This window comes from Mauremys mutica, chromosome 21, assembly GCF_020497125.1.
Source record: "Mauremys mutica isolate MM-2020 ecotype Southern chromosome 21, ASM2049712v1, whole genome shotgun sequence".
Lineage (NCBI taxonomy): Eukaryota > Metazoa > Chordata > Testudines > Geoemydidae > Mauremys > Mauremys mutica.
In genome coordinates this window covers 19,859,419-19,871,765 of record NC_059092.1, presented here as the reverse complement: position 1 = coordinate 19,871,765, position 12,347 = coordinate 19,859,419, and the positions used below count along the sequence as shown (strand labels likewise).

Below are 12,347 nucleotides of genomic sequence, written 5' to 3'. Positions count from 1 at the left end.
ATATCCAGCCTAAACCTCCCCCTCTGCAACTTGAGACCATTACTCCTTGTTCTGTCATCTTCTACCACTGAGAACAGTCTAGATCCATCCTCTTTGGAACCCCCTTTCAGGTAGTTGAAAGCAGCTATCAAATCCCCCCTCATTTTAGGGGGAAAAGTTTGATGCCATTAATGCTCTACAAATTGTAAAATATTTATAGCAAGTCTTTGACTGCATGTCATAAGGAGTTAATGAGAGAAACTGGAGCTGTTTACCAGCTCAACTCTAAGTTAGGTAAGTTGTACAGAAAATAGTTAATATCAAACAGCAGTCGTTATTTGTCCATGTTGCAAAACCCAGTATAACTGATGTCCTTGTTAAATCTCAGTAATTCAATATTGAATGGGCCTTGGAGACCACTTTTTTTTTGCCATGAGAGGCAGTTCCATATTAGAACTGATTTGCTGAGGATGCATTCATAGTTGCAGCACAGACAAGCAGCAATCTAGAGATAAACAGGTGATGTTGCATTCTAAATCTGTGAATCCAGTACCTTTCCACATTTAACTGTTTCTTAAAATCCTTCTTTAAATCTGCACAGCGCTTTCAAAAGACGAGCCTAGGAGCTTAAATTTTTAACTTTGGTAGACACTAAAATAATGATTTTAATAAAGGCACTGGATTTATGTGGTGGTACAGCCATCTGTAACCCATTAAACCCTCCTTTTTGTCCTATGATTTAAGGTGAGGTGGCCTGTTAACACCCTTTTAATGTTCTCTTAGTTTAGCATAGGTAGTTAGAACATATTCTGTCTGTTCAACTTTATATTTAGCTGTGAAACTCTGAGCACCTTTCCCAGTCCTGAGGAAGAGCTCTGTGTAGCCTGGAAACTTGTCTCTCTCACCCAGAGAAGTTGGTCCATTAAAAGATCTTCCCTCACCCACCTTGTCTTTCTAAAAAGAAAAAGCAGAGATGTTGATCACATAGGATTAAGTACCAAACTACTGAGTTGGGCAAAATCTAACTGTGCCCTGCAGAGAGGGAGGAACCATCTCATAGCCTTGAAGAAGAGCCTTGTGGCATCCCTTTAGATCACATAATCATCCAGGGCCCTCCTTGAGTCCTCTTAAGGCATTTAAGGTGGTGCTGTCATAGGATTTGGATCCTTCATAATCCTAACTACTCCCCCTTAAATCTGTAGTTTCTGTAACAGCGCTATTATCAAATAGTCTCCATCTCTGCTTCGCTTTTATCTTTAATTGATAAGGCCTTTATTCTGTGATCTGCATCTGATATTGTAACACTTTCTCACCACTCTGACTTCATTTTTTGTATCATTTCTGTAACTTTATTTTTTGCTTAGGCTTTTTACATGGGAGCAATGTGCATTGGTGGCACAAGGCTTTTTAACGAACAAAGATGGCTTCCTGCATGCTGTTATCAAATTTTAAGCACCTCTTGTGTGTGGACTCTGTTGTAGCTAGAATTTGCAGAACTGTACAATCAAGAGTAAAGTATTCTAGAGTTTGAAATACTTACGATTTGAAACTTAGTTATATATGGGGATTCTCTGATGCTTTTTTGTAAATATTGTGTTTGCATCACTCCAAGGGCAAAGTTAAGGTAGTTTTGATGAGTTATTTCCTTTTGAGTGTGGTGGTGTGCTGTGTTGAACTGGGTGTGAAGACTCTGCTTTCTATAAATTATTGGTTTTGGTTGCCACATAACATATTTGACATAACTAGATTTCTGCCCTGTTATGTGGTAGTGGGCGGTGGTATTCTCTAATGCGTAAGGTTAAGCAAAATGTCTTTTTTATTGGAATACAAATTGGATGTGCAACTCTTCACCAATACATCCTACAAACATTTTGTAATCTGACTAAAAAAGAATCCTTCTCTAGGAGAGACTTCTGAAGGCTCCCCTTCTAATGCTGCTGTTTTTTCTTTTTTCTAGGACAGGAAGATTATGACAGATTACGACCCCTCAGCTATCCACAGACAGATGTGTTTCTGGTTTGTTTTTCAGTGGTCTCTCCCTCTTCGTTTGAAAATGTGAAAGAAAAGGTTTGTCAGATATCTTTCTACCCAAAACTGGAGCTGTAGCAATGCTTTAGGCAATGTCATTTGAATTGCCTCAGGAGCTTGAATAGTAACAAAACGTTCTTTGTCCCCTTTAGTGGGTACCTGAAATTACTCACCATTGTCCAAAAACCCCTTTTCTGCTTGTTGGGACCCAAATTGATCTCAGAGATGACCCCTCAACAATTGAGAAGCTTGCCAAGAACAAGCAGAAGCCCATAACTCCAGAGACTGCTGAAAAACTGGCCCGGGACCTGAAGGCTGTCAAATATGTAGAGTGTTCTGCACTTACACAGGTGAGAATCATCCACTAAACATCTTTCCTGGTTGTGTTCACTACTCATTTTTTTTCTCCTTCACAGCTGTGGAGTACAGCTAAATAGGGCATGTTAAAAGGTGAGAGTGCTCTTTCTGCTGGTATGGATGCAAAATGGCTGAGCAGAAAGGAAGTTTCTGAGGAATGAGGGATTAGAAATGGCACGAAGAAAATCCTAGCATGGAGCACAGTCTAACTAGAGGGGGATGGGGATTGTGTAGTTAGAGGAGGGATCTCATGCCTGGGTTTGTTCTGTGTTGGAGGAACTGCAGTGTAGTGTTAATTATTTAAAGAGTACATTTAAAGAGGAAGCTGTGATCTGGATGGTCTGTGGGTTAGGACACAGGATGAAGTTTATCACTGGGGAAAGCAGAGACTTTGCCAAGGTCAGTTTTTTATTCCCTTTAAAGAAAGTTAAATTACCCTTCCCCCCTTCCCCCATCTAATAACCTTATAGCAGTCTTGACAGTCTCTTTCCCTTCCTGTACAGCCTATGGTGAGCTGCATTTCTTATGTCTGCTTCCCACCAGAAGCCTAATGTGACTCGGACTAACCATGAAATGGCAACTCTAAGACATTACCCCATCCACAGAAATGGAGATAAACAGTGGCAGCTATTTATAAAAAAAATAAACTCCAACATGTTTAACTTTAAAGCCAGTGGTGATTTAAGGCCAACAAAATTGGAAATCCTGTGGCGGTCCTAGAGAGTAATCAGCTTCTTTAGATAATTACACAGACCCTAGTAATTTAAAATCCTGGCATACCTGCTCTTAATCACATAATTATGTTAAAATAATACTAATCTGACGTGAATCCACAGATAGTTGAAAACTGAGAGTTGGCTTCATATGTCCCTACATGCATGGGGAACTGTAGAGAGATATGAGATACAAAATGGCATGCTTTTCTCAATTCCATGTATTGTCTTGGCCCAGTATCTGGAGTATGAAGCCTTACCTCAGTTTCCTGTATTCTGTAAATCTTGCCTTAACCCCAATTTGTTGTTCATAGATTCCAAGGTCAGAAGGGAACATTATGATCATCTAATCCGACCTTCTGTATAACGCAAGTCATAAACACCCCCAAAATAGTTCCTAGAGCAGATCTTTGAGGAAAACAACCAACCTTTATTTAAAAATTCAGTGATGGAGAATCCACCTTGATTCTTTGTAAATTGTTCCAATGTTTTTAATTACCCTCATTGGAAAAAAATTATGCCTTAATTGTCTAGCTTCAACTTCCGCCCTTTGGATCATGTTATACCTTTTTCTGCTAGATTGAAGAGCCCGTTATTAAACATTTGTTCCCTATGTAGGTGCTTACAGACTATAAGCAAGACACCTCTTAACCTTCTCTTTGTTTAAACTAAGTAGATAGACTCAGAGCTCAATCACTGTCAGGCATGTTTTCTAATCCTTTAATCATTTTCATGGCACTTGTCTGAACTCTCTCTCCAATTTATCAACATCCTCCTTGAATTATAGGCACCAAAACTGGGCACTGTATTCCAGCAGCAGTTGCTCCAGTGCCAAATACAGAGGTAAAATAATCTCTGTGCTCCTACTCAAGATTCCCCAATTTATGCATCTGAGGATCATGTTAGCTCTTGGCCACAGTGTCACATTGTCAGTTCCGTGTTCAGCTGATTATTCACCACAAGCCCCAGAGTCACTGTTTCCCAGGAAGATTTAAAGCAAGGTTTTCTGCTTGCTGATTTTAAATTGATTTAAATCTGTGATTTGAATAATTCCATCCTGTTTACAACTGTCCACATGCTGTTAACCAGGTTCTAGTGCATTCTCGCTGAACAATGTGTCCAGGGACTTCTTGTTACCCATGGCAATGAAATTAGAGGCGACTCCCTTGGTAATCCATGTCATGGACTTCAATTCTTTTACTTACATTTTGCAGGCTTTGAGCAAATGCAAGATAAAATCATTTTGTTTTAAATTACATGCAGCACTGACAGTTGTTGGAGTAAGAACTCAGTCAGTCAGTATCAGAAATTCAACATCCATCAATTCTGTTACTTCCAGATATTAAAATAGAAACTACATACTCAAAATTTTGCAGAAGGAGAAATTTCCATATTTCCTGGGGCTCTTTCTTGCTTTCCATGTATTCTAGAAATGGTAGTTCAATTTGTAAGTAACTAATTCTGTCTCAGACCATCTGGAAGCTTTTTTCCTCAGGGGCTCCGTCCTCTTCCAAAATTCTACTAATGCACATCTTGATGCTCTCCGAAAATGAGAGCAAACAGGTCTTTACTTGGGAGACCCAAATGCATGCACAGTGGATCCATTGGTAATCTTACTGCTATCCAATATGAGTCTTTTAAAATTTGTGACCAGTATGAAGCAGTGATGGCTAATCATAGAATCACAGAATATCAGGGTTGGAAGGGACCTCAGGAGGTCATCTAGTCCAACCCCCTGCTCAAAGCAGGACCAATCCCCAACTAAATCATCCCAGCCAGGGCTTTGTCAAGCCTGACCGTAAACCTCTAAGGAAGGAGATTCTACCACCTCCCTAGGTAACCCATTCCAGTGCTTCACCACCCGCCTAGTGAAAAAGTTTTTCCTAATAGCCAACCTAAACCTCCCCCACTGCAAGTTGAGACTATTACTCCTTTTCTGTCATCTGATCCCACTGTGAACAGTCTAGATCCATAGAGCACTGGCCTGGAAGATCTGAGTTCTGTTCCTGGCTCTGTCAGTGGCCTGCTGGGTGGCAGTGGGCAAACCTTTTCCCCCACCCCCACCCATCATTAAAATAAGGATAATGTGATTGACCTCTTGTAAAGCACTTTGAGATCCACGGATGAGAAGCGCTATATAAGAGCGAGATGGTGGTATTGTGTTGTGACATTCCCATTAATGGATAAAGATGCCTTTCATGCCTCACCTCATGTCCATGGATTGCTGCTCTTCTATCTACCTACTCCTTTAATATTAAATAGACTAATTAGTGTTTTTTCCCCAGGGCTTTGGGAAAAGGGGATGGATACATATCTCTTAAATGTAACTACTCCCCTGTGTTCTAATACCTTGTTCACCAAAATTACTGTTGGTGGTTAGCTGGAGTAAACAAACTGTTTGCTTATAGTCTTTTGTATGACCCAAATACACTTTTGTTATGCATCTCTAAACTTGCCCAAGAATTCTTAATGGAATAAATTGCAGATTCACCATTTTTCTTCTCTTCTCCATCTTTTTAATTCCCTGTTCTTTTTAATTTGCCCAGCCCCATCTCTCTTCCCTATTCTTCTTAATTTGCTATTGTATCTTTATTTTTTGTTCTGTTTTTTCTTTAACTAAATCAGCCACAGCCACTGAACAAAAATTTACACACCGGAAGCCTGCAGAGGGAAACTAAAGTTCCTAGTTAGCTTCCACCTGCTGATCTATTGTATGTAAACTAAATGTAGAAGGATCCTGACTTTCCCTGAGTAGGATGAGTCTCTTTCCTTCCTTCAGAGGAAACTCATCAAATCAGGCATCAGGGAATGGACTAGAATTGTACAGTCCTTGTTGGTTTCCCTTTGCAATGGATTCTATATGTAAAGTGCTTCTCTGCTGCTGGCAGTGTCATGGCTAGTGACAGACGAATAATTGGGAAATCTGGTGGAGTTGCTTCCATGTGGCAGACAGAGACAATGCTTGATGGATGGGATTTAGTCTTTTGAGGGGGGAAAAACAAGTTTCAAGCTCTAATGTTTCTATCAAAATAATAGCGACTCATAGGCAGATAAGTTCTGGGACTTTGATGTGAAGATAAACATGCACCTATCCGGTCGGTACACAGCTTGTGTTGGCTGGATGAGTCTGTGTTGTTGTACAGCATTGGAGATTCAGTAGCAGAGTTTGACATATAGGAGGTACAGGGTCAATTCATGGGTGTTTCTCCTGATTTGAGAGGAAGGGTAATCTTGTGTTTAATACTGTTCCTAGTTCTGCTAATAGACTCCCTTTGGTAAACCAGTGCCTCAGTCTATCTGTAAAAAGTGTGTAATACATCCCTACGTCATAAGAGGGTTGTGAGCTGCTTGGATACTACAGTTCTATGTTGCTGAAAAACCTATAATTTTTTTTTAAAGCATGTCTTAAAGTAGGTGTTAGTGACTATGAAGAGGCAACTTAACCTGCTTTTGGTCTGTTATCTCCTCAATATATCACTTTTGCAGCCTAATCTTTAAACTGTCCTAGATGTATTGAGCACTGAAAGGCTCTATTTATTCTAGACCATGGAGAAGTTTAAATTTTTTTTTTTTTTTTTTCAAAATTGGTCTCCTTCCTTTCTCCCTTTTAAGTCAGACTTCAGCATTAACTGACCATTTTGACACATCCATATTCAGCCTGAGTCATGTTTTGAATAAGGATTTCAAGCACAACTCTTAATGGGCTACCTTTTTTCTCCATGTCAAGGACCCCTTGATTTGAAGTCTATTTTCAAAATAGTTCTGTATCTGCCCTGGTGACGTTAGTCATTTGCCTTTCAATTTTTCCCCCCTCCTCTGGTTGGTGCTTTTGAAAGATCCATAGAAACAAAAGGCGAAACACACTTCCTTTCTAGGAGAAATGAAAATGGATTTTACACAAAATGTTTGACATATTTATGAAATATAGAGAAGAAACTATCTTTTTCCAGTTATATTTCAGTTGTAACAATCTTAGGTGTTACCTGTAACAATAATAGGCTTAAACATTTTCAGCTAGAGGTGATTTTTTCCCCCCCCCAAAAGGCGACTTTCTCCTTTAATGGATTCTAAGGTCTTTCTCTGCTAGATTGAAGAGCCCATTATTACATATTTGTTCCCCGGGTAGGTACTTGCAGACAATCAAGTCACCCCTTAACCTTCTCTTTGCTAAGCTAACTAGATTGAGCTCCTTGAGTCTATCATAGTAAGGCATATTTTCTAATCCTTTAATTATTTTTGTGGCTCTTCTCTGCACCCTCTTGATCAATGTCTTTCTTGGACTGTGGGCACCAGAACTGGATAAAACATTCTATCAGCAGTCGCACCAATGGCAAAATAAAACAGAGATAAAATAACCTCTCTACTCCTACTCAAGATACCCCTGTTCATGCATCCAGGGTTGCATTAGCTCTTTTGGACACAGTCAGACTGGGAGCTTATGTTGGGCTGATTATCCACCACGACCTCCACATTTTTTTCAGAGTCACTGCTGCCCAAGATAGTCTCCTGTCCTGTGAGTATGGTCTGTATTCTTTTTTCTAGATGTATACACTTGCATTTTGCTTGTGCCCATTTTATGAAGTGATTCATATCACTCTGAATCAGTGATCAGTCCTCTTCATTATTAACTGCTTCTCCAGTTTTTGTGTCCTCTGCAAGCTCTAAAGCACAACTAGATATATTCCTGTAAACACATGTCTAAAAACATACACTAAAGCTTTTCCTAAAACCAGTATTCAAACCTGAGTGCTTTTCCCATTCAAATCAGTGGGGGAGAGACGCTTTTCATCTTGGGTGACTGAATTTCCTCCCTATGCACAGATGGTAATCTCTGAGGAATGAGTTTTACCTTTTTGTTTTCCTTTTTCTTACCTTGTAAACCTCTTTCTCTGAAATTCTGCAGGTCACACACATGACAGTAAAGCTAGGCAAGTCCAGTTAGTATAAACTGAGCAAGGTTTCTCTTCTGGTGCCCACGTTTAACTTTTTAGAATTGTATGGCAGTGAGAATATATTGCAGAATTCCTGTTTCCGTAGAGCTAATGCAGTGGTTCTCAATGGTGTAATGTGAAGGAGCCCATTTTAATGGGGTCACCAGGGCCAGCATTAGACTTGCTGGGGCCCAGGGCTGAAGCCCCCCACTCCTCCCATGGTGGTGGGGATTGGACTTGCCTTTCTCACCCCCGCAGTCATGTAGTAATTTCGTTGTCAGAAGGGGGTCGCAGTGCAATGAAGTTTGAGAACCGCTGAGCTGTAATGCATGCTTTGTGCTCAGTTGTAATCCTTGCAGACTTCTTAAAGCTTTTGACTGCTTGCTTGATGTTGGATTCCATAGTGTCAAAGAAACATTCCAATTCTAACACCATTTTTCTGTGTCTCTGTAACTTGAGTGGTTATAATACTTGCTTTAGTAACAGTATAGCTGACTAACTGGAATATACCATTTCTATAGTTGGCTCTCTAAATGTCAAAATAATAGCACTGATAAGGCATTGCCTTATGTTAAATTACTGAGCCCTTACATTGGAAGAGTGGTTTACCAGGCACAAGTCCTGCTTCCATCCCAGCGTGCACATGCCCGCAGTCTGTGTGTTGGAAATCTTCAGTTATTCGGGGCTGAATTCACATAGCAATCCAGTAATTTGAAGGTACCACTTAAAACTAACTGCTTCTGCAGTAAGTGGGGAACAGCAGCACAAGTTTGAAACGTCTCATACCTAAAATGATAACGTATCTAATATGGATAGGAAAGATATGTATGTAACTGACCTTCCATCACAGCCACATGGGACAAGCTACTTTTGTATCACATTTGTTTGTGTATCAAACTCATTGGAAATGTTCAGTCTAATAGTTCAGATAGGTGGCAGCGAAGATTCTGTTAAGATTCTAGTATTCTCGCTAACCTCTGCTATGTTTGTCCTTATGGGTGTATGTGTTTCATCCAGTTGTTGGCTTTCTGAACACGGCTGTCTTGTTAGTTTGATCTTCTGTTCATCTAAATGGTGAATTATTTTCTCCAGGATCTACTTTGTTACAACAAAGTAAATCTGCTTGCTGCTTCTGTGAATTCAGCCCAACTTATCCTGAATGCTCTTTATCTGCTTGTTTTTTCTCTAATCCTCTAACCTGGCTGCTGTTTTTTCTCCTCCCCTCTGTCTTGTAGAGAGGTCTGAAGAATGTGTTTGATGAGGCTATCCTAGCTGCCCTCGAGCCTCCGGAAACTCAGCCCAAAAGGAAGTGCTGTATATTCTAAACTGTTTTCTCCTTCCCCTCTTGCTGCTGCTTCTTCTGTCCCACTACTGTAGAAACTTGATTAAAAATGAATAAAACTATCCTGATTGAAAGCTTCCGTGTCTCTGCTTAACATCTTAGAGCAACCTCTGTATTAGCTTTTGTACTGAAAACAACATATAGAGTTCCTTAGTAAAACATTTGTCACTGTGGAACATGAACTGGACTCCTTTAACTCTCTGCTGCTTGGGTTGCCAGATGTGGATAGCTTTACAATTTAGGTTATTGGGGAAAGGGCTTGGGTGTGTCATGTAAAAACAGAAGGACGACAAAAAACCCCTAATCAAGAAGGAATAAAGACATGTTTTATCTTCCTGAGCTCCAACTGGAAAAAAATGCACACTTCATTTTCTACTTGAGTCTATTGTTAACTGTATTTGCATGATAAACATACATGAAAGTGACCTGCAAGTAATGGTGTAATGTGAAGGATTTTCTGGTTCTCCTTTGTGCAGTGAGACTTTCTGTTGCTATTGCTTTGGCTGTCTGTGCTGTAGTGGAGTATTTGTCAGTCCTCGGGGGAAGGAAATATCAATGTATCTGCTACTGCTTTACAAAGATGTTAAATTCTTGCTTTCACTAACACCAGTAGACCGCTTCATTTTAATAACTGATTCTTAAAGCTTGTTAATGTAACATGTAAAGTTTGCCTTTTAATTTCATGCTTCTGATTTTTGTCTTAAGGGGAAAAACTTCAATTGTAGTTACCTTAAATTTTGAAATTAAAAAGTGCAGTTGTTTGTATAAATGACTGATGAAGCTTTATTTCTGTTTGCATTCACTGGCTTCAATTTAACATTTATACAATGTTATAGTACCCATTTTGTAATTCTCCCATTTGAATTCTAGTATGGATACCATGCACAGCTTCTGAATTCTATCTATTTAGCACAGCTGCTGCTAAACATTTGGTGCGGGGAACAGAAGCTTGATTGAAATATACCAGACTGCGATCCATCTTTGCATGCTTGCCTCCTGTATAACACAGGTGTCATTGCAACATGTTCTGGAATCATTACTGTTCTGTATTCCAGATTCAGCTGTTTCATCTGAATGCAGTACTTTCTGCTTTGTCATTAGCATGTGAAATTCGTTACCAGCAAACTAATCATAAAACTGCCATTGATTGAGGCAGTTACTTCTGTATTTGCTTTGCTTCTTATGAAATACACTGGTCTGCAGAAAATGGTTTCAAAGGACTACTGTACTATTCTGAATATCAGATACTCTTCTAAAGAACTGCTCAGTACAGCAACACAATTTGGACAAAGCAAAATGACTTTCTGGAAATTGTAGATCTCAATGCTTTATTCACCATTATTGGGGTTTAATTCTGCCTTGGTTTTATTTGTTTTTTATAACAACCCAGAAAATGAGACCGCCCCTTTCTCTCTTTGCCCCTTTTCAGAAAGGCCTAAAGAATGTATTTGACGAGGCGATATTGGCTGCCCTGGAGCCTCCGGAGCCGAAGAAGAGTCGCAGGTGTGTGCTGCTATGAGCGTCCCTCCACAGCCCCTCTGCAAAGCTGATGTTTGATGTCATACTAAAAGCAATGTTTAAATCAAACTAAAGATACAAATTTTAAAATTTGTTTTTGCAATAATGACAAATGCCCTGCACTCCCATCTCCCCCACACTCTCCCTGTGTGAGTTGAGAATGTTAGTGTTCATTCCCAGTGCCCTTCCCAATTCAGTTACAGACTAGTTAATTTTGAGTAATTACGTATTATCAGAAAATACTGATCAGTACTAGTTTTTTATTTTGTTTACTGTTTCTAATTTTTGTTTAAAATCCAGGCATGCTTGTGATGACTTTCTCTGTAACAGACTAATTCTGGGCTGTGTTACTGAAATCTTGTCTCAAGCTGGCAAGACTCTGATTCATTGATCTTCTGGGGCTATATTGTGTAATCAGCAGGCAGCCTGGGTATGAGCATGTTTGTGACTCAGTTTTGAGGACTGAAACTAAGATGTCCCCAGCTGGTGCTCCTTCTCTAAAAGTTGCCTTGTTATCTCTCTCCCTCACTTTTCTCTGAGCAGGTCAGAAATTCCTACCCTGTCCTTTTAAGTTATGAAACCTTTGAAACGGGAGGTGAATTGTTCCTTTCTCTGTGGATGCACCATCAACTTGTATTTAAGAAAATTAGTTTATTATTGGCAGTGGAGGTGAGGAATGGGTCACTTTTTTTTCCCTCACACGACATTACAGGCTTTAATCAAATGTGAAGAAATAACTGCACATTTTTAAGCACACCCAACTTACAGTTGGTTTTTAACAAGGAAAAACAAACGCCCAAAACCCACATACTCCTCTCAATCACTGAATTGCTTGGTACGGGCAGGCTTACAAATTACCAGTGTGGTGTTGCTAGGACACTTCTAAAGAGCCTGGGATGTATTAAGGTGAGTTGGGGAAGTGGTGCTGGTGGGTGCATATCCTACAGAACAGTTCAGCATCCTTTTAGGAGGAGTGGAAAAATAGACCTGCTTCAGTAGGAAAGAACTGCAGGGGAGGGATGTCTAGTGTTTGGTGTGGCACCATATGGACCAGTTAAGGGAATCCCCTTTATCTGCATTGTGCATGTTAGTAACCCTAAAGCCTGTAAGATGGGTTCCAGTCTAATAAGGATCATGTATGAGATCTTTAGACTCCAGTGTTAATAGGGATTTTACCAAAACTATATTTTGGCTTGCAGATTCAAATTTTTTTAGTACATGGGGAATTCTTTCAGTCTTCCCAAATTCCTAATTCTTGTAGACTCATTAATGTTGAACCAATGCTTTTTCATGTCTAAGTTCTTTGTATATGCATTCTTTTCAGATGTATTAAACATAAAATATCTTCACAAGCCCGCCTAAGGGTAATTTTTCCCCCTGACTCTCATTATGGTTCTTTTAAGGACTTGCAAACACAGCTAACTTTTCTCCCTTGAGCCCTGCTCTCCAGTTGTGAGTAGCTTTCATTCCATTCTTCAC

General features: G+C 39.8%; 1 protein-coding gene across 2 annotated transcripts in view; it reads left to right on the top strand.

Moving 5' to 3' along the window:
- The window catches only part of CDC42 (cell division cycle 42), a 48,444-nt gene extending 36,224 nt beyond the window's left edge, over nucleotides 1-12,220 (top strand). The window contains exons 4-6 of one of the 2 annotated variants that reach the window (XM_044996280.1): nucleotides 1,937-2,046; nucleotides 2,160-2,357; nucleotides 10,780-12,220. In XM_044996280.1, the coding sequence (XP_044852215.1) occupies nucleotides 1,937-2,046; nucleotides 2,160-2,357; nucleotides 10,780-10,869 (398 nt within the window). In that variant the 3' untranslated portion in view covers nucleotides 10,870-12,220. Of the gene's footprint in view, nucleotides 1-1,936; nucleotides 2,047-2,159; nucleotides 2,358-9,243; nucleotides 9,969-10,779 lie in introns of those variants that run through there. The other variant, XM_044996281.1, reaches the window with a different exon arrangement.
- Nucleotides 12,221-12,347: the final 127 nt, after the last annotated feature.